This window comes from Crotalus tigris, unplaced genomic scaffold, assembly GCF_016545835.1.
Source record: "Crotalus tigris isolate CLP2741 ecotype Arizona unplaced genomic scaffold, ASM1654583v1 scf7180000019583.1695794, whole genome shotgun sequence".
In the NCBI taxonomy this organism is placed as follows: Eukaryota; Metazoa; Chordata; class Lepidosauria; order Squamata; family Viperidae; genus Crotalus; species Crotalus tigris.
The window spans coordinates 1,107,684-1,134,464 of NW_024097605.1; the positions used below are offsets into that span (position 1 = coordinate 1,107,684).

A 26,781-nucleotide genomic window follows, 5' to 3' on the forward strand; every position below is an offset into this window, starting at 1 on the left:
TCAGTCATCATGCTGGAGAAGGAGCGTTGGCTTACCTGAACGCCTTTTCTCAGCATGGTGATGAAGAATCCACACCCTCCCTTATTAGAGGTCAGTCAGGTCCAGGTGGGATATTTGTTCGTTTAGTTCTTTTATTACCTGCTGAGAGTCATCACGTCGGAATGTTGTCAATGGTTTCGTCCATCGATGAAAACTGGAAGGTCCCCAGATAATGAGGGGGCGTGACAACTTGACAGCTTGGTTTGATTGGGCAGGAGGACTGAAATAACCCATTGGTGGATTCTTCATCATCATGCTGAGAAAAGGCGTTCAGGTAAGCCAACGCTCCTTTTCACACTTACGACCATTACAGCATCCCCATGGCCACAAGCAAAGTCAATGGGTAAGCCAAATTCACTTAACAACCAACTTAACTGCAGTGATTCATTTAACAACTGTGGCAAGAAAGGTCATACTCTGGGGCAAAACTCACTTAAATGTTTCACTTAGCAACATAAATTTTGGGCCCAATTATGGTCATAAGTCAAGGATTACCTGTAAATATAAGTTATGCTCCATTATTCTAAACTGGATGAAGTTCATATTTGCCTTTTTGTTCCATATAGGTATTAGTGATAGAACAAAAAAATGAAGATGGAACATGGCCTAGAGGTCCTTCAGCTCCAAAGTAAGTGATTTAAATAAATTAATGACTTACACTGTGTATCTTAATAGAGTTATGCTCCTTTAGCCCAACCCTTTTCTATTTTGGAAGCAACATTTTTGTAATTCAAAAAGATACAAGTGTGTTTTGATGAAATTATTTGACTTAAAACTTTCCAGAGTGAAAACAAGTATTCTTCAGGATGGAAATTTAGCTGTGATTATAACTTCTAAGAAATTTGGATTAAATTTTGAAATAGTATTGTATTTTCAAGTGTGTCACCACTATTTATGTTAGTAGTTATATTTGTTGCATTATGATTATTGGTTGTCTTTTGACTGTGTTGTGACACTAGGACTGAATAGTTTGTTATCTTCACATTAGCCAGAGCTATAAATTTAATACTCTATATATCTATCCTTATGCCGAGGAACTTGCTTACAGTAGAAATTTACAGACATGACTCAACTAGATTAGTTGTGTTTATTGCAAATAAAAATGTAGCCAATGCACAAAGATTTGCAAAATGTAAAATAAAAACCTATGCAAATGTCTGTTTTCCAGAGTTTATATTTTTCTCCTACATTTTTAGCTCAATCAAAATTTGGTTATTCTCTTCATAGTTAAAATAGGAAGACTCAGTATTGACATGACTATATCACCTCTTTCCTTATTTCCTTTTTTTTCCTACTACATCTGGAGATATTCCATTAGCCTTTCAAAGTTGTCCAAAGCAGACTGCACAAGATGACTAGACTTAAATTTTATTGAGAGGCTATATTAAGAGGATTGTGCAAGTCTGATTTGTTTTTTCCTCTCTCTTTTACACCAAAGAATCAGAAAGCAACCACCCTGAGTCTTTTCCTGATATTGTCACTTTTTCAGAGCTCAAGGAATGCTTCTTTGTTTTTGTAACAACTACTGTATATTTCTCTGAAGGCCATCTCCATAGCTTTCTACAGATGTGTCCATCTGTCTTTTTTTTTTTTTTTTTGGTTGTGGGTAGCTAAAAGATATTGTGCCTCCATTTCTAGTTTAATTTCTTTATCAAATGGAGCTCACAAGATTTCAAACCTCTCCACTGCTCCATTCTCCTGAGTCACTATAATAAAGGAGACATTCTCTATCTTTTCTTTGGCTAAGCTGGTTAAGATCTGCCTTTTCATTTGTCCTTCCTCTTGACCCTGGGCAAAAAGGGGAAGGGAGATATTTCAGTTGCATCAGTCACCCACTGATACCCATCTTTAAGTAACTCTTTTATAACTTTTGTTACTTTTACAGTTGTTTTCATTCCTTTTTTCAACATATCCTCTCCTCTTTTGCACAGCCTGCTTGCCTGGCTATCCAAGCAGATTAAGCTTGTAAAGGTTTTGCAAAGCTTTGGTCAAGGGAGGTGTGGGGAGAAAATGGGAGAACTCTGAATTGGGAGGAGGGAAGCAAAATGTTTTGTAGTAGATGTAGGTATTATAAAGTCTAACGAAACTATGTCTCCCAGCTTATGAAGGAGAAGAATGGGATGCAACATTCTATACGATTTATTAGAAGCTTAACATGATGACAAATGTAGTAAAAAAAAATGCATGCCTTGACACCAACTCTGCACTACATGGCAAAGATTATTCTATATAATTCTATATTATATAGATTATTCTATATAATCTACTCTAAAAGATTCAGCCTTTAGGATGGTGATTCTTAATCTTAGCAACTGTAAGATGTGTGGACTTCAACTCTTAGAATTCCAGGAGTTGAAGTCCACATATCTTTAAAGTTCTCAAGGTTGAGAGATAGTGGATTAGGTTGTCAAGTAAAATATTTTCTGCTCAGGAAAAAATGGGAAATATCCATGGAAGTAGTGGGACAATCCTCTCTTTTCCAAATAACAGGATGATGAAAATGCAAAATTCTATCTTAGAGTAGTTATGTAAGGCCGCACATGTATCCTGCCATGCAGAATAGTGGATTTTATCAGTAAGGAAGGCATCTGCTATTTTAATTAAATCCTAATATTATTTGCTTACTATTTTTTCCCCAAAATGCTTAACTTAATAATCAGCTATTAGGAGAAACTCTTCTCCTAGAACCGTGGTGGCACAGTGGTTAGAATGCAGTATTGCAGGCTAACATGCTGCTCATTGCCAGGAGTTTGATTCTCACCAGCTCAAGGTTGACTCAGCCTTCCATCCTTCCTTCCAAGGTCAGTAAAATGAGGATCCATATTGTTGAGAGCAATATGCTGACTCTGTAAACCACTTAGAGAGGTTGTAAAGCACTGTGAAGTAGTATATAAGTCTAAGTGCTATTACTATTGCTTCTCCAAATAGCTAATTATTACTATTTTATAGTTGTCCCTGAGAATCTCCATTTTGTTAGTAATTAAACAGAAATTTGAACCTGGCTTTCATTCCTAAATGATTCTGCCTGCAAAAATTGTGTTTTAATGTGATAGATACAGAATCTAATGCTGTTGCTTTGCTATTGAACATGCTGTCTGGGATTGCTGGTAATAGAGGGCATAAATAACCCGTGAAGTACATTTTCAGAGAGGGAAACTAAATCAGTTGCAGAAATTATTTATGCTTATCAAAGGGTGTAGGATCTGACATGTTGATGCTGAAAGCTTTTTGTGTTATCCCAGGGTTTCTCTGAAAGCTACCAGCAAATTGTTTAAAATAATTATACTAACCCATTAAATTAAATTGCTATTAAATTAACATCTAAATTCAAATTTAATTTTATATTGTACCATTTACTTTCTGAAGTTCAGCACTGACAGCATCTCAGAAAAACTGCTGATTCCTTTCTATTTCTTAATGTGATGGTATCCCCAAATCAGTCCTATCTGCTGTAATTTGAAGGAGCTTTGGGATTATCAGATCATTCCAACATCAAAGCAAACTGCTTCAGTTTTAAGATTGTTCTCAGTTTTACTTTTGGTATTACAATACATTGGTAAAGTTTAAGCATCTTACCAAAATACTGTGTATTGAGTTAGTCATTCACATATTCAGATTTGGCTCCATTGTTAAAATAGTATTCATCTATAAATTACAATGTTATTTAATTGTTATGTAGGTATGTATGTATTGATCTATAAAAAACTAAAACATAAAGCATATAGATTTTGCATGAGTAACTGCATGGAATGTACAATAAAAATGTATTAATGGTTCAAGATCAAACATAGTAAAACACCAGCATATGATACAAGAACTATAATAAGAAATTTTAAAATAGTGAGAAAATCCTAAACCAGTTAGTAGCTAATAATTAATAGCATAGGGAAGGAATTTGCAACAGCTACAGCTACAGACAAAAATGTGGCAACCTTCTTAGACGTTTCTGAAAAGTGATCATCCAAGAGAAGGATAGTCCCCTCCTAGTCACAATGAACATTAGAGTTATTAACAAATGGAAATGTTGAACTTGATTGCCATTGAGTAAACAGTGAACATTTTAACAGCAAATGTGAGACAAATTCTATCTACCAGTCTGAATAGAAACTAGTTTGACTTTTCATATGGGAGGCTTATATACGTACGTTAAAGGTAGCACCCTATTCAGGCCAAAGTAAATACTGTGTGGAATGTAGAGCGTCTAGGAACAGACCAGGAGGAAGCAACTGTGCTATAAAAGAGATGGGCTAGTAGTCACTTCAGCACTGAAAATCACATGACAATGTAGTCAACTGAAATATTGTTTTCATATATTTGTTCATATTGATAAATTTATCAAGTATGAGACCACACCTGGAATACTATTTCCAGAAGAATATTGACAGCTTAAAACAGGAACAAAGAAGAATTAATAGAAAATGATAGTCCACATATCCCTAGATAGTCTAGAGATTGGTGTTTAAGTGATATAGACCTGCTACCATCACCATTATGTGTTTTCTTTAATGTATGAACTCTTGGTTATGTTCTCAAAGTCACTGCAGCAATGAAAATAACAGGTCAGTGTTGATTAAAATACCTTTTTCTTATATTTGTTCATGTTGATAAAATTAACAAGTGTGACACCATACATGGAATACTGCGCACTTCCAGAAAAATATTGACAGATTAGAATAGGTATAGAAAAGTGACAAAGATGATACAAGGATTTTAGGACATGCCATACAATTCCATAATATTGTGTGTCAGAATCCAATTATATTTCATCTCTAGTTATCAACTATGGAAAACCCCATTTCTGCCCTCTCTGGATTCTGTCATACGATTAAGGAGAAGGGGGGGTGAACAAAGGGGTTTTATGGCCCTCACTTCCTTCAGTACAACTTCAAAGGACTTGAATATGGATATCACCAAAAGGACTAAGCATAAGAATGGGGGCCATCAGCTTTGATCTGTTCCTCTCTGAAGTCTCCCTTCCGCCGGCAATGAGCAAAAGGGGGTGGAAATGTAGAGCCTGGCATTGTCGCTGGGAAGATGATGGGGGGTGCGGCTACTGGGGACCCCTTAAAATCTTGAACTGTAGGGCTTGGGCCCCAGATCCTGTCTAGAACGCCTGCAACCATTTTCTCTTAATAAAAATGCCTGTTGGAAGAAATATTCCAAGAGTTCTGTCTTCTTAAGATGCAAAGTGGGGTGGGTCCTTACATTAGACAGAATCTGCAAAAGTAGTCTACCTGGAAGGGAGAACCTTGCTGGGGGACTTTGGAAAAAATTACCATGTCAGACGGCAGAGCAAGAAAGGGAAAAAACTCCCCAGAAAGGGAGCCGTTGCCCCAACTGAAACCCTGCCAGATGTCGGGATCTGAGAGGTCAGATTCCTCAGGAGAAGAGGTGGTGGAGACACAGGACCACAAACCTCACTGGTCAATGGACGTTGGAAAGAAAGGCGAATGGGAAAAGAAATCAAGAAAGGTGACCCTGAGACGGGGGGGGGGGCAACCAACCAGAATGGAAGCAGAAAATGGAGAAATCCCTGCACGCAAGTGAAGAGGAAGGGAACTGGGCACCGTACTCGGACTGGATCTAGAGAAAGCTATCGACTTGATGAAGAGAACTCTCAGCTCCCTAGGAGAGGAGACTTCTGAGCCCTATAGCCACTCCAGCTCCTGGAGCCGCAAAAGGAGAGACACTGAGGGGGAAGTGGGACCTGCAGCCCTGGGGACATCTACTGATCCAGTAGTCCCCACTCCCCGCTGATCCACAGATGGCGATCTGGATGGAAGACACTACCACCGAAGGCACCGGTCCATTCAAAAACTCCCGCCGCTGGACGTGAAATTCAAGGGGGAGCCAACACGTTTGGGGTTTTTCCTAACCCAAGTCCTCAGCTACATGGAGGAATATGGGCGGGACATCCCCAGCAACAAAGCCCGTATCCGGATCGTGCAATTTGCCCTGGACAGATTGGGTGGTGAACTTGCACGACTCCAATGCCCCAGAGCTCAACGACTTCAACCATTTCATGTCCTCTCTGAGAAGGCGATTTGAGGACCCCCTGGCTGATTGTAAAGCCCGCGAAAGGTTAAAAACGATGAGGCAAGGCAAACGCCCGGTGGCCGAATATACGCAAGAATTCCGGGCCATTGCCAGCAAACTGAACTGGCCAGAAGACATCCTCCTTAGCCATTTCAAAGACGGACTAAATTATGACCTATATGATGCTTGCCTGCCCCGAGGGGACCCACACCAACTTGAGGAATGGTACGTCTTGGCAGAGGAAGCAGAGATTGACATATTGAAGAGGCACCGCTGAGGAAAACAATGGAGCCGCTCCCCGCCTGAGTTGACACACGAACCAGTGAAACCATTGGCCACAGCCAAGAAGCAAATGGGTTGTTTCAAATGTGGAAGAGAAGGGCATCGAGCTGTAGAATGCCGCTCAAAAGCCCCCCAGCACAACCCAGACAGATCCACAATCAGCAACTCTGGAAAGTCTCCAGCTAAGCCAAAAGAAACTGCCATGAGAATGATGGAGGGGGTGGAATCCCCCACCTCCGCTCATCAGGGGGAAAGAACTCCACCCTACACCGCAGGGACGGTGGACACCTCAGACGACAGCTCATAGGGCGAGCTCCTGGTAAGTGGACGCATCGCACCCATTCTCAAGACAGTGACTATATTAATTCCCCCCATGCCCGAAGCCGTGAAGGTGAAAGTCTTAATAGACTCTGGCTGCACCTGCTGCCTCATTAGCCCGACGCTAGTGGGGAATCTGGGCATTCTGTCGAGGAGACTGGAACAACCAGTCTCATTTGGCCAGTTAGATGGGTCCATAGCAGGGGGGGGTGCCAGCTACTCTAGCCACAATACACCTCTCCCTGGGCAAACATGAGGAAGACATAACGTTTGTGGTGAACCCAGGCATGGAATGCCCAATGATTCTAGGGATGGAATGGTTAAAAAAATGGAACCCCTGGGTGAATTGGAGGACAGCAAAAATCAAATTCCCAAAGGGGGACCCTATGGACTTAAAATCCCAAGGGGGGCTACCAGAATCAAGAGCAGAAAAAGCATCCATGGGAGAGGAAAAGGGACTACCAGAAATACCAGAGGAATACAGAGACCTTGCTGAAGTTTTCAGTGAGGAGAGGGCGGATGAGCTCCCCCCACACTGACCCACGGACTGTGCCATTGAATTCAAGCCTGGGCAAAACTCCCGAGGCCCAGATTATGCTCCATGAGCCCAAAGGAGAAGGAAGAAATGGAGAGATTCATAAAGAAAAACCTAGAGAGGGGGTTCATTGAGCCAGCCAAGCCTAAAGTGGCTGCCCCGATCCTCTTTAGAGAGAAGTAGGACGGCTCTTTACGCTTATGCGTGGATTATAGGGCCCTGAATACAATCAGTGAAAGCAACCTATACCCTTTGCCCCTCATGAAAGACATGTCACACCTCTCGAAAGGGAATTTTTTTTCTAAATTAGACCTAAGGGAAGCTTACTATCACATGAGGATTAAGGAAGGGGATGAATGGAAGACCGCATTTAACTGCCCCATGGGGTGCTATCAATTCAAAGTCTTGCCGTTTGAATTACAAGGGGCCCCCGCAGTATTTATGCAATTAATGATGTTCTAAGGGAGCACCTGTTTAAGGGGATCCTTGTTTACCTTGACGACATTCTTATCTTCACCGAAACAAAAGAGGAACATGTCAAACTAGTCAGAGCGGTTTTAAAGAAACTGCGAGCCACCCACCTATATGCCAAACTCTCGAAATGTGAATTCCACCAGGAAAGGATAGACTACCTAGGTTATCGCATATCCCCACAGGGCATTGAAATGGACCCAGAGAAGGTCAGAGCAGTATTATATTGGGCACCACCCCGCACAAGAAAGCAACTACAAAGTTTCCTGGGTTTGCAAACTTTTACCGCCAATTAATAATAATAATAATAATAATAATAATAATAATAATAATAATAATAATAGTAAAGTTGGAAGGGACCTTGGAGGTCATCTAGTCCAACCCCCTGCTCGGGCAGGAAACCCTACACCATTTCGGACAAATGGCTGTCCAGTCTCTTCTTAAAAACTTCCAGTGTTGGAGCATTTACTGCTTCTGGAGGCAAGCTGTTCCACTGATTAATTGTTCTAACTGTCAGGAAGTTTCTCCTTAGTTGTAGGTTGCTTCTCTCCTTGATTAGTTTCATCCCCTCATTTGCCCAGATAGCCCTGCCCCTCACTAACTTACTAAAAACGAAGGGAGCATCCTCAGTAAAACCTAGCCAGCCACTACCATGGACAATGGAGTGCCAAGCAGCATTTGAGAGATTAAAGAGAATTTTTTCTGCCGAACCAGTACTGAGGCACCCAGACATGGATAAGCCCTTTGTAATACAGGCGGATGCAAGTGATGTGGCAGTGGGGGCTGTTCTATTACAAGAAAACGATGAAGGGGTATTGCAACCCTGTGCATATACATCCAAGAAACTCACGGAAACAGAACAGCGCTGGCCCGTATGGGAGAAAAAGGCATACAGGATACGTTGGTCATTACTCACGTGGCGCCAATTCCTTGAAGGCAACAAAATCCCTTTCCAGGTGTGGACTGATCACAAAAATTTGGAAGCCCTGAAAACACTCAGGAAGCTCAACCCCAAGCAAGCCCGCTGGTTTCAGCATTTTCACCAGTTCCAATTTAAGCTCAAACATTTGCCGGGGGGAAAAAACACCCAGCACGCGAACCACAGACTCTAAACTGATGATGGCAGAATCACAACTGGCAGCACCAGTAACCACCAGAGCCCAAGCTAAAATAAAACCACAACTGAGCAGCCAAACTGGAATTGAATTCCGGAAAAGTTTGGAAACAGATGAATGGTTCCAGAAAAACAAAAATGTGTGCACAATGAGAGACGGGCTGCCTTGGGTGGGGGATATATTTACCAACAATCCAAAGAGTCACATTCATGCAGCTTTGCCACAACACAAAATCAGCAGGGCATTTTGGATTTGTAAAAACATTACACTTAATTAAACGGCAATTTTGGTGGCCATCCATAAAAAGGGACATAGAAAGCTATGTGGCCAGCTGTCCAAAATGTGCAACTGCAAAGAGGTTGCAAGGGAAATCGTCAGGACTATTACAAACAGTGGCAAGTCCCTTAGCCCCCTGGAGGGAAATAGCCATGGATTTTATAGTGGAATTACCAGAAAGCAATGGGAATACTGTTGTCTGGACAGTCACAGACTTGTTTTCCAAACAGGTGCACTTTATCCCTTGCCAAAAGATTCCCACCGCAAAAGCCTTAGCGAAACTCTTCGTCCAGCACATTTACAAATTGCACAGGGCACCCCAACGCATGATCTCTGATAGGGGAGTGCAATTTACACCTGCATTTTGGAAGGAATTTTTACCCCTCTTAGGACCCACTCAGGGACTGACATCTAGCCATCACCCTCAGTCAAATGGTCAATCGGAAAAATTGAACTCAGCACTTGAGCAATATTTAAGATGTTTTCTTAGTTTCCAGCAATCCGATTGGGCGGACTTACTCCCTTTTGCAGAAGTTGCCTACAATAATGCAGTCCACTCCAGCACAGGTTACACTCCTTTTCAAATAGCCACCGGTCAAAGTTTCAATCCCATGCCAGAATTAACCCCAAACGAAACGGCGATCCCATCACTGAAAGAATGGATGGAACAATTACAAAACACCTGGCCAATAGTTAGTTAGATGAAGCTAGGCAGGCATACAAAACACAAGCCGATAAAAAAGGGTTGAGCCTACACCATTTATTATAGGAGAAATGGTGTACTTATTTACAAAATACCTAAAGTCCCTACAACCCTGCAAAAAACTTGGACCAAAATATATAGGGCCTTTTCCAATTAAAAGAATCATAAACCCAGTAACAGTAGAATTAGAATTACCCAAAACTCTCAGATAAATACACCCAATTTTTCATTGCAGCTTGCTGAAAAGAGAGCATCAGTCATCGTTACAGCCAAAAATTCCCCCACCACCACCTCCAATCATGGTGGAGGGCGAACAACACTTTGAAATAAAGGAAATCCTAGACTCTAGGAGATATCATGGAGCGACTCAGTACCTAGTTGCATGGAAACACCTCCCTACCTCACAAAACGAATGGGTCCATAAACGTCATGTCAGAGCCCCAAAGCTATTAAAGAAGTTTCACACAGAGTATCCTAACAAGCCTGACTAACTTTTATACCTGTTTTGTTTTCTTTCAGGTGGATCTGTCTTATTTTTAAGGGGGTAGGATGTCAGAATCCAATTACATTTCATTTCTAGTTATCAACTATGGAAAACCCAATTTCTGCCCTCTCTGGATTCTGTCATACGATGAAGGGGAGGTGAACAAACGGGTTTTATGGCCCTCACTTCCTTCAGTACAACTTCAAAGGACTTGAATATGGATATCACCAAAAGGACTAAGCATAAGAATGGGGGCCATCAGCTTTGATCTGTTCCTCTCTGAAGTCTCCCTTCCGCCGGCAGTGAGCAAAAGGGGGTGGAAATGTAGAGCCTGGCATTGTCGCTGGGAAGATGATGGGGTGGGGCTACTGGGGACCCCTTAAAATCTTGAACTGTAGGGCTTGGGCCCCAGATCCTGTCTAGAACACCTGCAACCATTTTCTCTTAATAAAGATGCCTGTTGGAAGAAATATTCCAAGAGTTCTGTCTTCTTACGATGCAAAGTGGGGTGGGTCCTTACACTGTGATTCTATGGACTTAATGCATGGCAGGATTGGGATAGACAGATTGTACCATTCACTATTTTAATTGAGTATCACATAATTTAGAACTGTGTTTCTTTACAATTATTTCTAGCCTAATGTACAGTCGGAATTAGAAACTTACTTTGGATTCTACTAATGTTCTTCATTGCTTTTGATTTAAGCGTTTTATAAAATTTACACTTAGGACTCCACAGAACACTCATTCTTTGTATATTTTTTCAAATTATTTTTAAGCAAAAACTTACCCAAACTAAACAATATGCAAATTGATGTTAACTTTTTAGAAATCATATTGTTACAACTTATTCTGTATTTTGTCACATAAAAGTATCAAATTTAATTAAATATTTGTTCAGCAGAGTTGTGATAAAATGGCTTCCATACGTGATCATATAAATTATTACATATCAAAATAAAAGGAGAGACAATTACAGTTGTAATTTATAATTATTCTATACAGGTAGTTCTGATTTATTACCATTTGTTCAGTGACTGTAGTTCAAGAGGTACTGAACAAAGGGACTTAATGACTAATCCCTAAAGTTATGGCCCCTCAGGGTCCCAACAGCCATGTAACAAAAATTCAGACACTTGGCAACCTGCCCACATTTAACAACTGCACGGGGTTGTTAACTCTATCATCTACCTATCTCCCCCCATCCATCCCCTTTTGCCCATTGCACTTGGTGACCCCTGCTGCCCTAGTTGATCTTCATGATTTTTATGCTCTCGCTGCTGACCAGACATACTCAGTCTGGTCCTTTACGAGGTAGCTGCTGGTTGCACAAGATTTTCTTCCCAAGGTTGTTCATGGCAGTTTCTTTGTGAGATTTAGGAAGATGGGCTCACATATTCAGCAGCTGCCTCATGAAGAGCCAGGGCAGGCAGCTGTCATTAACAGTGGGAGCAAGAAAAGAGCGAAGGTCAGCTGGGGCAGCAGAGTACAGGACAGCAGGGGCCTTGGAGGGCACACTGGGGAAGGCAGCAGGAACTAGCCTGGGGTGGCTGAGGATTTCCAGGCCACTGTGGCTTTGTACCATGCTACTGGGGCCGCATGTTGCAGTCCCAGGGTATGGTGCACCAAGAAGTCCATGAGCTGCAGTGCAGCAAGCAACCACAGAGCTGTGCGATTTTGGAGCTATTTGCTACCCTGCAAGGCAAGGTGCAGAGCAGCTAAAAGGGCAGAATGGGGGGCATATATGGGGGAAGTTGAAGAGGAGGCAGTTCCTTTACTGAGGCTTGAGCTGGGAAAGACCAAGCCTGGAATGGCTTCAGTTGGAGTGGGTACTCAATGAGTTGTGATTCTTAGTTAATGACAGCAACAGGATGTGCCAGGATTGCCATCCCTAAATGATACTGTCACTTAGTGACGCTTTATGATCACATTTCTTAGTGAAATTTTGGTCCCAATTGTGGTCATAAGTTGAAAACTAGCTGCAAAGAGTATTTTTAATTGTTGTATTAAAAATAAGACTCAGTACCGTTGATATAGGACTTTAAACAAAATTTAATAATCTCTGGAGTATTTGAGAATTTTTAAACAAAACTTAAGCTCTGGATTATTTGGTCATTATTTTTCCTTCTAATATTGGAGAATTGTTTGTGAAAAAAGAAACAATGGTATCTGAACAGTGTATCCATCTATGTACTACTGAAATTTTCATGTCTATAATTGGATAAAACGGTATATCATAGGGCAGAACTTTTTCAGCCAAGGTACCTCAAATAAACTAACTTACAGAATGTGTCCAAAATCTAGGACCCATGACTCTTGTGGTATCAAAGTTGTTTAATTTTATGAACCATTTTATGACATAAATCTTAGCCTGTAGCATTTTATGACATAATACAAAATGTCATAAAACATTTTGGTCAGCTGTTGATGTTTGTTTCTACTAAACCGTTCAACATGGGCTATTTTCAAGGTATGGAAATACCTCTGAAAAAATATTGTATAGTTTTCTAGTTATATCTAAATACAGAATGATATCTAAGAAAACTTTTGGGACTCAATGTTTTTTGTTTGTTTATTTTTGGTAATATCTTTTGCTACTGGTCCATTAAATTAACTTGATAACAGATGTAAGATTGTACCTCAGATGGCAGAGTGCATGTTGTAAGATACAAATATTCATATTATATTTATGTATTTATATATTATATTTATATATTTAAATATATTTATAATTCATATTAACTCCTCATAATCTTGTAGCTGACTGGACTTTAGAAATCAACTGTTTTTAATTGATGCTTGTTTTACATTTTTCCACTTGGAAATGTATAAAAAATTGTTATGTCATGGTGGGGGTTCATATTAGAGAGCATATGTCTGGCAGAGAAAAAAAACCACATTTCACCACTCTGTGCAACATAACCAGCAGATCTAAAGCAATTATAATCTAGGAATATTGTATATCTCTTCTATTAATGTTCAGTCATTTTTTGAGGGTGTTGCCAGTAATGATAACATTTAAGAAATCAACCTTGAGCTAGGTACTAGAACTCTATACCCAAGTAATAATAGCAATTTTTGAAAAAATATTAATGTTAAGCAAAAAAAGTAGATTTTAAGAATGGATGCCAATGACCAGGCCTTCTTTAGAAGATAAGTCTTGCTCAAAGGGAGAAATGTTAGAGACTTCATTATTACCCAAATATCTGAAGTTGCCAAAGACCTGAGGTTTAACCTTGTGTCAGTCATCCATTTGAACTCTTACATTTTAAATGGCCCCATCATTGTGACTATCCTGCCAAATACACCTTTTGGGGATGATCCACTATTGACTATTACTGGCTTCCCACAGTATAGTTCATTCACTGCTCAATGTGAAAAACAAGTCATGTTTGGAATGACTTCCCAGTAATACCAACAATAGTACAGAGTAAAGCGTTGGCCATGCCAGATGAACTACACCTTCAACAGCGTTTCTCAATCTCAGCAACTTTAAAGATGTGTGGACTTCAACTCCCAGAATTTCCCAGCCAGCAAGGTTGAGAAACACTCCACTACACAATTACAGAACGGTAATGATCTAGAAATGAGTAAAGTAATAACTAAAAGTCAGCACGGGTTTGTTAAAAACAGATCATTCCAAACCAATCTTATTTCATTCTTTGACAAAGTGACTAAATTAGTAGACCAGCGAAATGCTGTAGACATAATATACTTAGACTTCAGCAAGGCATTTGACAACCTACTTCTTAGTAAACTTTAAAAAATGGGATAGATAGCATCACCATCAGATGGATTTGTAACTGGCTGACAAACCATATTCAATGAGTAGTCCTTAATGGTACTACGTCTACATGGAGGGAAGTAAGCAGTGGGTACCACAAAGTTCTGTTTTAGGCCCAGTACTCTTCAATATCTTCATAAATGACTTAGATGAGGGAATAGAAGGGGAATTTATCAAATTTGCAGATGATACTAAGCTGGCAGGAATAGCCAACACCCTAGATCAGACATGTCAAACTCGTGACATCACATGACATCGCGCAACATATCAGGACAGTTTTGCCATTGCCGGCAATGGGGTGGGCGCGGCTTCCTGATGACGCATCCGGCCCATGGGCCGGCAGTTTGACACCACTGCCCTAGATAATAGGCTCAAGATCCAGATGGATCTTGATTGACTTGAACACTGGGCCCTATCTAACAAAATGAAATTCAATTAGAGAAAAGTAAAGTCTTACACTTAGACAAGAAAAAACAAAAGTACATTGGGTGAAACTAGTCTTAATAGCAATAACTGTGAGAGGGATCTTGGAGTCTTAGTGGGCAATCAATTAAATAAGAGCCAACAGTGTGCAGTGGCAGTCAATAAAACCAATGCAATCATACCATGTTTTCCCCAAAATAAGATCTGTTCTTCTATTTTTTTTGGCTTCCAAAAGAGGCATTAGGTCTTATTTTCAGGAGATGTCATATTTTTTTCACATACAGAAGGCGGCACAAGAGCTGACAGGAGTGGGAGTGGCCTCCACCTGCCGTTCCTGCTGACCTTACTGCGGCCGGGATCGGCAATGTGGGTAAAGCGACACCCTGAGCTCGGCCTGGATCTGCCTCTTGTTCCATATCTCTGACACATTCTCACTAGCCCCTGCCATGCCTGCGGTGCCAAGCAACTTTGCCACCGAGGGGCCCTCTCTTCTGCAGCTCACCTTGTGATTTCTGGAGCAGGCAGCAATCATGGTTTTGCGCTCCGCCTTCAGTTGCAGTGGCACTGTCCCCGGGCCTGCCTGTCCTGATTACCAGCTATGTGAGGTGGGCGTGGGGCTGCTCCTGGGAGCCTTCAGCCTCTACCTCACCTGCAGCTCTTCTGCTGCCAAGTTGCCTTCTACCCGGCCTGCTGCCAAACCGTGGATATCCAGTACGATCTCTGGGGCGCACCCCCCGCCACTGGCCTGCCGCTGCCAGAGTTGAGGCAAGATGGCGGTGGTAGAGCTACCTCCCTCCACCTGCCAGACACTCACTGAAGCCAGACAACACAGGGGGTACCCCGCCCAGTCTCTGGGTTGCAAGGGGCAGCTCCAGCAGGAGGTAGTGGAGGCTGTTGGGTAGCATCTGGGAAGGATCTGCATTCTGCATCAAGTAAACTTAAAGTTAAGCAGCCTGGCAGCAAATATCCAGCCATGGGGAAAAAAAACACTGGTCTCACGTACAGGGAATCTGCACCACCTGCCTTCTCCCATGCATCTGCTTGTGTGCTTGGCCTGCTAAACCTCCCTTCTATGGTAGCTGGCTGATCGATTGAGCAAAGTGAAGGCATGGGAGGAGGTGGGTGGTGCAGATTCCCCTTTATGTGAGACCAGGGTTTTTTCCCCACTGCTGGATTTTCGCTGACAGAAATTTTTACTTTCTTTAAAGATCCTTTAAAGGATCCTCCCCATTCATCAAAAGACTGAAAAAACTTCAGATGAACCTTTCCATGATTCTGCTGCTGCTGCTCCCGATTTTCCAAAGGGGCATCGCTGCGGGGGATCTCGCTCCATACTGTGATGGGACCCCGAAAGTCATGCTTGCCAGCAGACATCCCATTTTGGTTCCTGAACAGCAGCAGTACCCCGTGCTCCTGCCGCCTCCCTCATGAATTTTCATGCCAGACTTTGGGCCATGATTACAGCCCCTGCACTTTCTGCCGTAAGAAGAAACACTCCCCAGCTCCTCTCTCTTCCCAAAAGCATTTCTTCACTTATCTGCTTTCCAGCTCCATCGTGTTTCTCTGTCGCATTTCTCCGCCACCACATGCAGGGAAACAAAATAGGTTTGTGGGGCTGCTGGTGGGGGAAAAAAGTTCAACCAGACCTTCCAACTTCTCATGAAAAAAAAAAAAGATCTCGCGAAGGAAGGTTTGATTGAACTTTTTTTTTTACCGTAGTCCCAGCAGCAGAGAAATGTGGAGCTGGAAAGTAGGTTAGTGAAGAAATGCTTTTGAGAAGAGAGAGGAGCTGGGCAGTGGTGCGCCAAGCTCTCCAGCTCCATGGAGAGGTTATGCGTGGAGTGGATCCACTTCCCGCAGGGCTGGCCTAGCTGGATTCACACATACCAGTACACTCAGCTTTTTACAAAAATCAAACTGTTAGCTCCGTAACTTTAGCTGATCAGGAGGAAAACATGTCTGCTCTGGACATGTTTTAAGGCAGAAAAGCAAGGAGGGGGGTGGAGAAAAAGAGCAAAGCTCTTCTGTTTTCCGTCTGAAGTGGGTGCCGAGGCCAACCCTGAGGGAAGTGGATTCACTCCTCCATGCAAAACGTCAAGGGCTTTGCAGAACCACTGGGGAAGGGGAGCCTGGCATTCCTCGCCCACCTCCAGCTGCTGCAGTTTTCCCGGTGCTTAGCATCCTTCCATATGAAGGAGGAACATAGCGCCAGGAGGAGAAGTGGCAAAAAAGGGCCTGCCATTTCCAGAACAGAGAAGGGAGATACGGGGCAAAGCAGGGTGGCAAGAAAGTGCTCTTCTGGGCTCTGGATCGCTGCGGAGAGCTGCCCCCTCCCTGTTTTCTGTTCTCTTCGGTGGTGACAACAGAGGGCTGGTGGAGGGAGGCAGCAGGGGAGGCTTGCACTGCCTGGTCACGACACAAGCCATGGGAGAGTTAGAGGAGAAGGAGGATGTAGCTGCCGCCGGGCAAGTGATCTGCAGGGCGTAGCGCGAAGAAAACCCCTCCAGTGGTGTACAACAGCAGCAGAGCCTTTCACTGTCACTCCTCCCTGGCTCGAACGGAGGACGGAGACTGAGTAAGGTGACTGAGTTGCCCCACCCATCCTCCGTAGCATGGCAGTCGGGCTCAGGAGGAGAGTGAAAGGGAAGGTTGCCAAGCAAGGAAGAGGATGTGGGGCAGCTCCACCCCCTCCCCCACCTACCTTGTCTCATGGCAGTGATGTGATGTGTGCTCTCCTGTCCCGTTGCGGCAGTGAGGTGGGACAGAATGGGCGGGGTTTTAACTAGGGCTTATTTTGGGGGTAGGTCTTATTTTCAGGGAAACACGGTAAATTGCATTAACAGAGGGATTCAATCAAGATCATGTGTAGTACTAATACCATTCTATAAAGCCTTAATAAGACCACACCTAAAATACTGCATCCAGTTTTGGTCTCCACACTAAAAAAAAGATGTTGAGACTCTAGAAAAAGTGCAGAAAAGAGCAACAAAGCTGATTAGGGGACTGGAGGCTAAAATATACGAAGAATGGTTACAGGAACTGGGCATGGCTAGTCTAGTGAAGAGAAGGACCAGGAGAGACATGATAGCAGTGTTCCAATATTTGAGGGGCTGTCACAGAGAGGAGGGGTCAACCTATTTTCCAAAGCACCCGGAGGCCAGACAAGGAATAACAGATGGAAACTGATCAAGGAGAGATTCAACCTAGAAATAAGAAGAGATTTTCTGGCAGTGAGAACAATCAACCAGTGGAACAAATTGCCATCAGAAGTTGTGGGAGCTTCATCACTGGATGCTTTCAAGAAGAGACTGGGCTGCCATCTGTTAGAAATGGTGTAGGGTCTCCTGCTTGGGTGGAGGTTTGGACTAGATGACCTGCAAAGTCCCCCTTCCAACTCTGTTATTCTATGTAATAACAGAGTACATCTCTAGTGGAATGATAAGCACACAACAGCTTCCATGAATTACTACAATTTCTAACCAGCATGAAATCCACACTAGCTTACTTATAGAAGAGTCCCATGTGGGATACATAGAGAATTCTGAAGATGGGCAAGGTTCTAGGCATTGACCAAGTTTTGCCAAAAGCAATAAAACTGAGTCCCAAGTAGTAGGCTCCAATACAAGCTTTTCTGCTTATACCTATCAACCAAAGTGATAATTGGCAGGCAAGGTAACCAGCATCATACACATCTATAAAAAGAAAACAGGTAAGATCCAGCTAATTACCTATTTAAATCAATAAATCATATGCCAAAATATTACATTTCAGGATTAGATTGAGGCAAAGAAATTACTGAACAATCTGGCTTCAACTCACATACTTGTTTCCCATCATCTTACCCAGAAGCATATACAAGAATGGCAACCTTCCCTGTGCATGACTTCTGGATTTCAATTTATCGTTTGAATATGTCTCAAGAAATGTCTTGTAGAAAAAACTTTGCAATATGCTGCTTGACAAGGAGCTTCTTTTTCCTTCAGACTATTTGTATTGAAACACTTCCTGCAAGTAATCTTACTAAAGGCAATAAACATGCAGAGAGGGGTCCATCAAGAATGCATTTTGGCTGTTTTCTTATTCAATCTATATATTTATTTGATGACATCAACTCTCAGTAACCCAAGTTTTTTCATTACCAACTAGTAATCTGCAGGGGATCCATCCTTTTAAATGCAGATGTATACCAAATTCAAGTTGGGCTCAAAAGAGGAAAGAAATCAGTCATCTGAAGTGAGCAATTCTGTTACATTCAATTATTATGGCCTTCAGGAAAAGAAAATGGAAACCTGAGCTTTAAATATCTTGAAATGGCTTTTGATGCCAAAGGATCATGGTCATCATGATTGTGCCTCTGAGGCAGTATTGTGATCTTTTGCTAACAGTGGGCTTTTTTTTCTTCCAAGGGAGAATGTTAGATCCTATTGGTCTTTAAACCCAGAACATTCTAATGAATTTCAACTTCCTGATTTTAGTCACAGAGCATTTAATAATATATACTTTTCTATTGCAATATCTGCCCTCTGAATGATTACTCCTGAAACATTCTGTACAATTATCCCTACTGGTATAATACAAGTTGTGGATTACCAATTACCTATTAATTGTAGTTGCAATCTTAACTATAATTATGTAGTCTTTTTTGATGTATGCCACACAGATTCACCTATATCTGAATTGGGAAGCCATATATATTTCAAAAATAAACAATAAATTACATTATTAACAAACAAAAACAGATTATAAATGCATTTCTAAAAAGCATTGAAGGAAAGTTTTAAAACATAACTTTTCTGTGGGTACTTATTGAATATCTACATAATCCAAAGTTCTTATATTTTCATGGTCTAGTATTCATAAAGATTTGTAAAAAAATTAAATAGTGGATAATCAAAACATCAGTTTTAAATCTTAACTTTCAGAAAGGTAATTAGTGAAGCTCTTTTTTCTACTTAGTATTGCAGGGTCATGTTGCCCTGTTTCACTATTACTTTTAAATATGGTCTAAAGAAGCTAGTTTATTTCAGCTTTAACTTTACTTTCTTGATCCATATTTTATGTCTAGACTAGAGGATAATAAGCAGAGATGGAATGCTAGAGTACAAAGTAGTGAAATATGGCCTTCTGTCTGTTATATACAGTGATGTATGTTAAGATCATCTTAAAAAAAAGAGTTGAACAGCAACAAGTGCTTTTTCTTTTAACCAGTTTATGACAATTATCAACATTTCTATATGAGGCTCATCTTGATTTTTAGACATCATAAATTAGTATTTTGATTATTTATTAATCAAATTTACACACCAACCATGTCACTATCCAAGTGATTCCATGGTTTACAAATAAAAATATGATAAATTTTATACAAGGAGATATGAAGCACATTTTTTATATGTAGTGATATTTCTAAAACACAGCATGAATCAACCACACATATACATTTTTTTTGTTTCCTTTAATTTAAACATTGTCGAAAAATCTTTATGTCAAGAGATATTACAGGTAATTCTTGACTTACAACTACAGTTTGGGACTAGCACCTCAATCATTGAGTGAAGCAGTCATTAAGCGAGATGTCAGATGACTAGCTGCAATATCAGCATTACCCGTGTTGGTTGTTAAGTGATTGTGTGTGTCTTTAAGCATGCAGAATCCCAGATAAGGAGTGTGAGAACCTGGAAATCTCCACTCAGGAGCTGAAAGTCCTCTCTGAAAAAATCCAAGCAGTATTTTCAGCCCCTGAGCAGAGGAATACTTTTGCTGCAGCCTGCACCAGATCTCCCAGAACCTCTGCATCCCTCTTAAGCATGCCATGCTCTTTTTTTTTTAGTATGCTGTTTCTCCACTCAATAGCTGAAAGCCCTCCCAGCAAAACTCCAAACAGGATGTACAGCCCTTAAATAAAGAGATACTTGCACATAGCCTGCACCAGACTTTCCAAAACCTCCCTGACCCACCTAAGACACCCCATTCTCCTTATCTTACCATGCTGACTCTTTGCTCCTTGCTTGGATTTTGACTCCTTCTCATCTCTGGGGGCTGGCTGAAATAGCTGCCTGCCAAAGGAGTTCAGCTCCCTCTCTGCACAGAAGGGAACTCCTTCAAAGCTAATACAGTCCTGGGTTGTATGAACAAAGGCATAGAATCAAGATCACACAAAGTACTAGTACCACTTTATAAAGCCCTAGTAAGACCACACCTCAAATACTGCAGCCAATTTTGGTCACCATATCACAAAAAAGATGTTGAGAGTCTGAAAGAAATTCAGAGAAGAGCAACTAAGATGATCAAGGGCCTGGAGACCAAAATGTATGAAGAACGGCTGCAGAACTTGGGTTTGGCCAATCTAAAGAAAAGAAGAAATAGGGGAGACATAAGAGCAGTATTCCAGTATCTGATGGGCTGCCACAGAGAAGAGGGAGTCAGGTTGTTCACCAGAGCACCAGAGGGAAGGATAATAAACAGTGGTTGGAAGCTGATCAAAGAGAGAAGCAACCTGGAATTAAGGAGAAACTTCCTGACAGTGGGGACAATCAACCAGTGGAACAGCTTAGCCCCAGAAATAGTGGGTGCTAAAAGAGACTGGACAATCACCTGTCTGAGATGGCATAGGTCCTCCTGCTTGAATAGGGGGCTGGATTAGAAGACCACCAAGGTCCCTTCCAGCTCTATTCTGTCTAACTGCCAAAATCTTTAATATTTTGGTTTTGTTTCTTCACCCCACTGAAGTAGTTCAGCTCTCCATTGTTCTCTGAAGGGAATTCCTTTGGCAGGATACAGGAACAGAGCCAAAATCTTCAAGATTTTGGCTCCGTTTCTAACCCCACCAAAAGAGGTCAGTTTCCCTTGGAAAACAGCTCTTTCAACCAGCTCCCAGAGCCAAGAGGTAATTCTCTTGGCAGGTGGCAGCAGTTTGCAGCCTTCTCTGCCAGCTTCACCATTAACTTCCTGGGGAAACCATCAGAGAAGATTGCAAATGGCAATCACATACAGTAATCACAGAGTATTTGGCAACTGGTCATAAGTGCAAACAGATTGCCAGGTACCCAGATCATGATTATGTGACTGCAAGGTTGGTAAAACAATGTTTGTAATGGCCAGAGGTGCTTTATGAGTCATAAGGCACCTTTCCAAGGCCATTGTAATTCTGACCATTGTTAAATAAACAGTTGTAAGTTGAGGACTACCTGTGTTAAGATATTGTTTCACTGAAAACAAACATAGGGTGGCACAGAATGCTACTATATGTGATTAGATATCACAGTCATGCTATAACATATAGAACAGTTTTCATTAATAGGTATTAAAGATAACTTATACTGCCTTCATAATTATGGACGTGTGTTTTTGTTTAGATCATGTCATAGTCTGTCCTTTCTGAAAATACATAAATGTGACTTTTTTGTGTGTCAAGAACATTCAATTTCAAAAAGCTAAAACTTGAGAAGAATTTGAGTTTCCACAACCCTGTCTTTAAGCATCCTTCCGAAATTTGTGGTTCAGAATGAGAAAAAAAAATGGAAACAGCATTCTTTCGAATGATGTCATTATTAAGATTTCATGTAATATTTTGATGTTGTGGAGGAATTGGCAGCTATACCATTTCCCATCAAAATGCAACTGGATAAAACTAGAGACTATAGGCACCTCCCAGTTTTCACCTATTATGTGGATGTTAATCCCATCATAGAATTCCAATTTTATGAATCTCTTTTAGGAACTATGAATGCTATAGATATTCTAAAATGATGAACAGAAAAGGAAAAATTTTGGTATTCGGTACACAAATGGAGCATCTGTGATTTTTGGAAACATATCTGTTTTTGCTGTTTCATGCTTCATCATATCATCACGATTCATTGCTTTATACATAAATATGGACTGATATCAAGGAATCTGCCAACAGTTCTGAACAAAACCTTATCTGATCCCACAACACATTAAAGCCAAAACTTTAAATCATTACCTTTTCAAGAATCTTTGTCAAGACAGAGGAGCAGAATAAGAAGCTCTTCTCTAATATGCAAAAGTTTGTTTGTTTCCACTGGACAAGTCTTGAAACAATTCGTTGAACTTAAGGCAACTTTTTTTGAGACAGAAAAAAAGCCCTATCTCAACAGTTTTGATAGAGAAGACTTTGTTCATTCTTTAACCTTAGCAGATATTTTTGGCCATATGAATAAGACAGATCTTATTGTTCAAGGCCTTTTAGATACCATTATAGATGCAGCTAAAAATAATGAACTCTTTTGGCCAAGTTGCCATTCTGAAAGAACTTGGGAACTTTCCATTGCTGGAAGAAGCACTCCTATAGGCTGCAGACAAAGTATTGTCAGATTCTTCACTGGTATCTGCAAACATGTGGAAATTCTGCAGAACTCTTTCGAAGGTTATTTCTGCTCAGGCATTTTAAATTTGATGTATATTATAGTTCTTTCCTTGCTGATATAGACAACATCAGAGATGCAGATCCTGCCAAAGGTAACCTCAGTGATTTGAGAACAGAGCAAATGATGTTGATGAATTCAACTTGAAAAGTTTTGGAGAAGTGTATCCTTGTTCTAATAAAGCAAAACATGGGAGTTCTGATTCCATTTGGTACCATCTACTTTTGTCAGTCATGGTTTTTAGCACTTGTTTCATCAATATAAAAAAATCAAAATAATTTAGATATCAAAGGTGACATGCACATTTCCATATCAAATGCAACACTTCAATTTCAACATCTGATTGAAGCCAAGCAACATTACATTCTCCTTAAATTCACTTTAGAGGAAAATTAAACTTTATTTTTGTTATATTTATACAGTGTGGATTTTTTTAAGGAATTTGACATTTTTCCATGAACAACAAATGTGAGAGACATCAATCTTCAAAAGTCTATTTTTATATTTTTTGTTAAGAAAAATTAACTTACAGTGCAATAAAATAAATTGTATGCAAAACATTGTCTGAAATGCACATTTTTCTGTGAAGAAGCTCTATGTTCTTTATCAGATTCTCAAAGGGTATTCAATCCACATCTTAAGAAAGCAGAACTCTTGGAAATGGTTTCTTCCAACAGGAACTTTTATTAAGAGAAATTGATAGCAAGCATGATAGATAGGATCTGAGGGATTCCCTCATAAATCAATGTTTTAAAGTGTCCCTAAGCACCCCCCACCCCGTAGTTCTTCCGGGCAATTCAGATTGGCATATTTCTAGGTGTTGAATCCAAGAAAGATAACATCAATGCGGCTCCGTTGTACACGATCATGCAACAGCTCCTCACACCTTATTTTGATGACTGATAAATAACCCAGATTCCGGAGGCTGGATCTTTTCAACCCGCCCCCTTTCCTAGCTGCCCCGTAAGGAGGAAAGTTCAGAGGTGCATAGGATAAGAGGCAAATGATTACATTGTAATGGTTAGCAGAGGCGAATAAACAAAAGGTTACTTTGTAGTGAATAGAGGAAGTGAAAGTAATAAAAACCCTCCCCCTTGGGAGTATGGCAGGACCCAGGAAAGGTGTAAGGATTGATTTTAGATCGGAGGAGATAGATAGAAAGCAAATATGACTGGATCCTGACATCCTGCCCTCCTTAAAAATAAGAGAAATCCACCTGTAGAGAAAATAAAACAGGTATAAAAGTTAGTCTGGCTTGTTAGGATATTCTATATGAAACTTCTTTAACAGATTCAGGGCTACTAAGTATTCAGTTGTCCCATGATATCTCCTAGAGTCTAGGATTTCCTTTATTTCGAAGTGGTGTTCTCCTTCCACCATGACTGGAGGTAGAGGGGGAGATTTTTGGCCGTAAGGATGACTATTGTTCTCTTTTCAGTAAACTGCAGTTAAAGATCGGGTGTATTTGCCTGAGATTTTCAGGTAATTCTAATTCTACTGTTACTGGGTTTATGATTCTTTTAATTGGAAAAGGTCCTATATATTTTGGTCCATGTTTTTTACAAGGTTGTAGGGATTTTAGATATTTTGAAGACACATATACCATTTCTCCTACATGAATGGTGTAGGTTCAGCTCTTTTTTTATCTGCTTGTGCTTTGTATGCTTTCCTAGCTTTGTCTAAGGCTTTTCTAACTATTGGCCAGGTGTTTTGTAATTGTTCTATCCACTCTTTCAGTGATGGGATTGCTGGTTCGTTTGGGATTAATTCTGGCATGGGGTTGAAACTTTGACTGTTGGCTATTTGAAAAGGAGTGTAGCCTGTGCTGGAGTGGGCTGCGTTATTGTAGGCAACTTCTGCGAAAGGGAGTAGGTCCATCCAATTCGATTGCTGGAAATTAATGAAGCATCTTAAGTATTGCTCAAGTACTGAGTTAGCTTTCTCTGATTGGCCGTTCCCTTGAGGATGATGACTAGATGTCAGTCCCTGAGTGGTCCCTAAAAGGGATAAAAATTCCTTCCAGAATGCAGACATAAATTGCACTCCCCTATCAGATATAATGTGTTGGGGTGCCCCATGCAATCTGTAAATATGCTGCATGAAAAGTTTCGCTAAGGCTTTTGTGGTGGGAATCTTTTGGCAAGGGATAAAGTGCACCTGGTTTGGAAAACAAGTCCGTGACCGTCCAGACGACAGTATTCCCATTGCTTTCTGGTAATTCCACTATAAAATCCATGGTTATTTCCCTCCAGGGAGCTGAGGGATTCGCCACTGGTTGTAACAGTCCGGCCGATTTCCCTTGCAACCTCTTAGCAGTTGCACACGTTGGGCAGCTGGCCATGTAATTTTCTATGTCCTTTTGCATGGATGACCACCAAAATTGCCTTTTAATTAAATGTAATGTAATGTTTTTACAAATCCAAAATGCCCTACTGATTTTGTGTCATGGTACAGCTGCCACGTGTTTGTGGGTAAAAAAAAAAGTTCCAGGAGACTTTCTAACTTCTCGTGAGAAGTTAGAAAGTCTCATGGAACTTTTTTTTCTTGTCTCACAAATACCTGGCGAAGGCTGAGAAGGACAGGAGAAAGGGAATGCTGCTGAAAGCAGGTGAGTAAAAAAACACTTGGGGGAAGTGAGGGCATCTGGGGGCGTGGGGGGACCCAGGCAATGCATCGCACAGCTCCAGCAGAATCTCTACTGAAGACTGCTTGAGGCTGCTTGCCGCCCCCAAGGCCGAAGCCAATCAGCTGGAGCTGTGCACTTCGATCCTGGGCTCTCAGTAGGACCCAGGCAATGTGCAGTTCCAACTGACTTTGCCACAAACCTGTGTGGCACTGCTGCCGCTTCATCTCATCCACTTTTACACTTTTTTTTTACATTTTTTTACCATTTTTTTAAACCCGTCCTACGCGTACCACCAGCCAGGTGCTCGCGTACCACTGATGGTACGCGTACCACCGGTTGAAAAGCCCTGCTCCAATTTACCTAGGGGTTCCATTTCTTTAACCATTCCAGCCCTAGGATCAATGGGCGTTCCATGCCTGGAGTTACTACAAACATTATGTCTTCCCCATGGTTTCCCCCCCTGCTATTGACCCATCTAACTGGCCAAATTTGATTGGTTGTTTTAGCCTCCTCACCGGTCTGCCCAAATTCCTCACTAGCCTCAGGCTAATGAGGCAGTGGGTGCAGCCAGAGTTTATTAAGACTTTCACTTTGACAGCTTCGGGCATGGAGGGAGCTAATATAGTCACTGTCTTAAGGATGGGTGCGATGGGTCCACTTACCAGGGGTTCGCCCTTCAAGCTGTCGTCTGAGGTGTCCACCGGCCCTGCGGTGTAGGCTGGAGTTCTTTTCCCACATTGGGCAGGGATTGGGGACTCCACAGCCTCTATCGCTCTCATGGCGGGTTCTTTTGGATTGGCTGGGGACTTTCCGGATTTCCTGGTCGGTGATTGGTGATTCCTGGGTTGTGCTAAGGGGCTTTCGAGCAGCATTCTACGGCCCAATGCCCCTCTCTCCCGCATTTGAAACAGCTCATTGGCTTCTTGGCCATAGCCAGTGGCTTCTCTGGCTCGCGCATCAGCTCAGGCGGCGAGAGGCCCCATGGTGCCTCTTCAGTAGGTCGATCTCTGCTTCCTCTGCCAGGATGTACCATTCGTTGAGTTGGTGTGGGTTCCCCCGGGGCAGGCAAGCATCATACAGGTTGTAATTTAGGCCATCTTTGAAATGGCTAACAAGGATGTCTTCCAGCCAGTTCAGCTTGCTGGCAATGATCCAGAGTTCTTGCGTATATTCGGCTACCGTCTGTCTGCCTTGCCTCACCGTTTTGATTCTTTTGCGGGCTTTGCGATCAGCCAGGGGTACTCAAATCGTCTTCTCAGGGAGGACATGAAATGGTTGACATCGTTGAGCTCTGGGGCATTG

At 41.6% G+C, this 26,781-nt stretch overlaps 1 protein-coding gene across 10 annotated transcripts in view; it reads left to right on the plus strand.

Moving 5' to 3' along the window:
* The window catches only part of USP15 (ubiquitin specific peptidase 15), a 92,220-nt gene that overhangs the window by 15,934 nt on the left and 49,505 nt on the right, over positions 1-26,781 (plus strand). For 9 of the 10 annotated variants that reach the window (XR_005559192.1, XR_005559193.1, XR_005559194.1 and 6 more), the window contains one exon: positions 606-667. Coding sequence is in view for 6 of the 10 variants with exons in the window: in XM_039363716.1 (XP_039219650.1) it covers positions 606-667 (62 nt within the window). In the remaining 4 variants the exon portion in view is untranslated. Of the gene's footprint in view, positions 1-605; positions 668-2,699; positions 2,822-26,781 lie in introns of those variants that run through there. The other variant, XM_039363727.1, reaches the window with a different exon arrangement.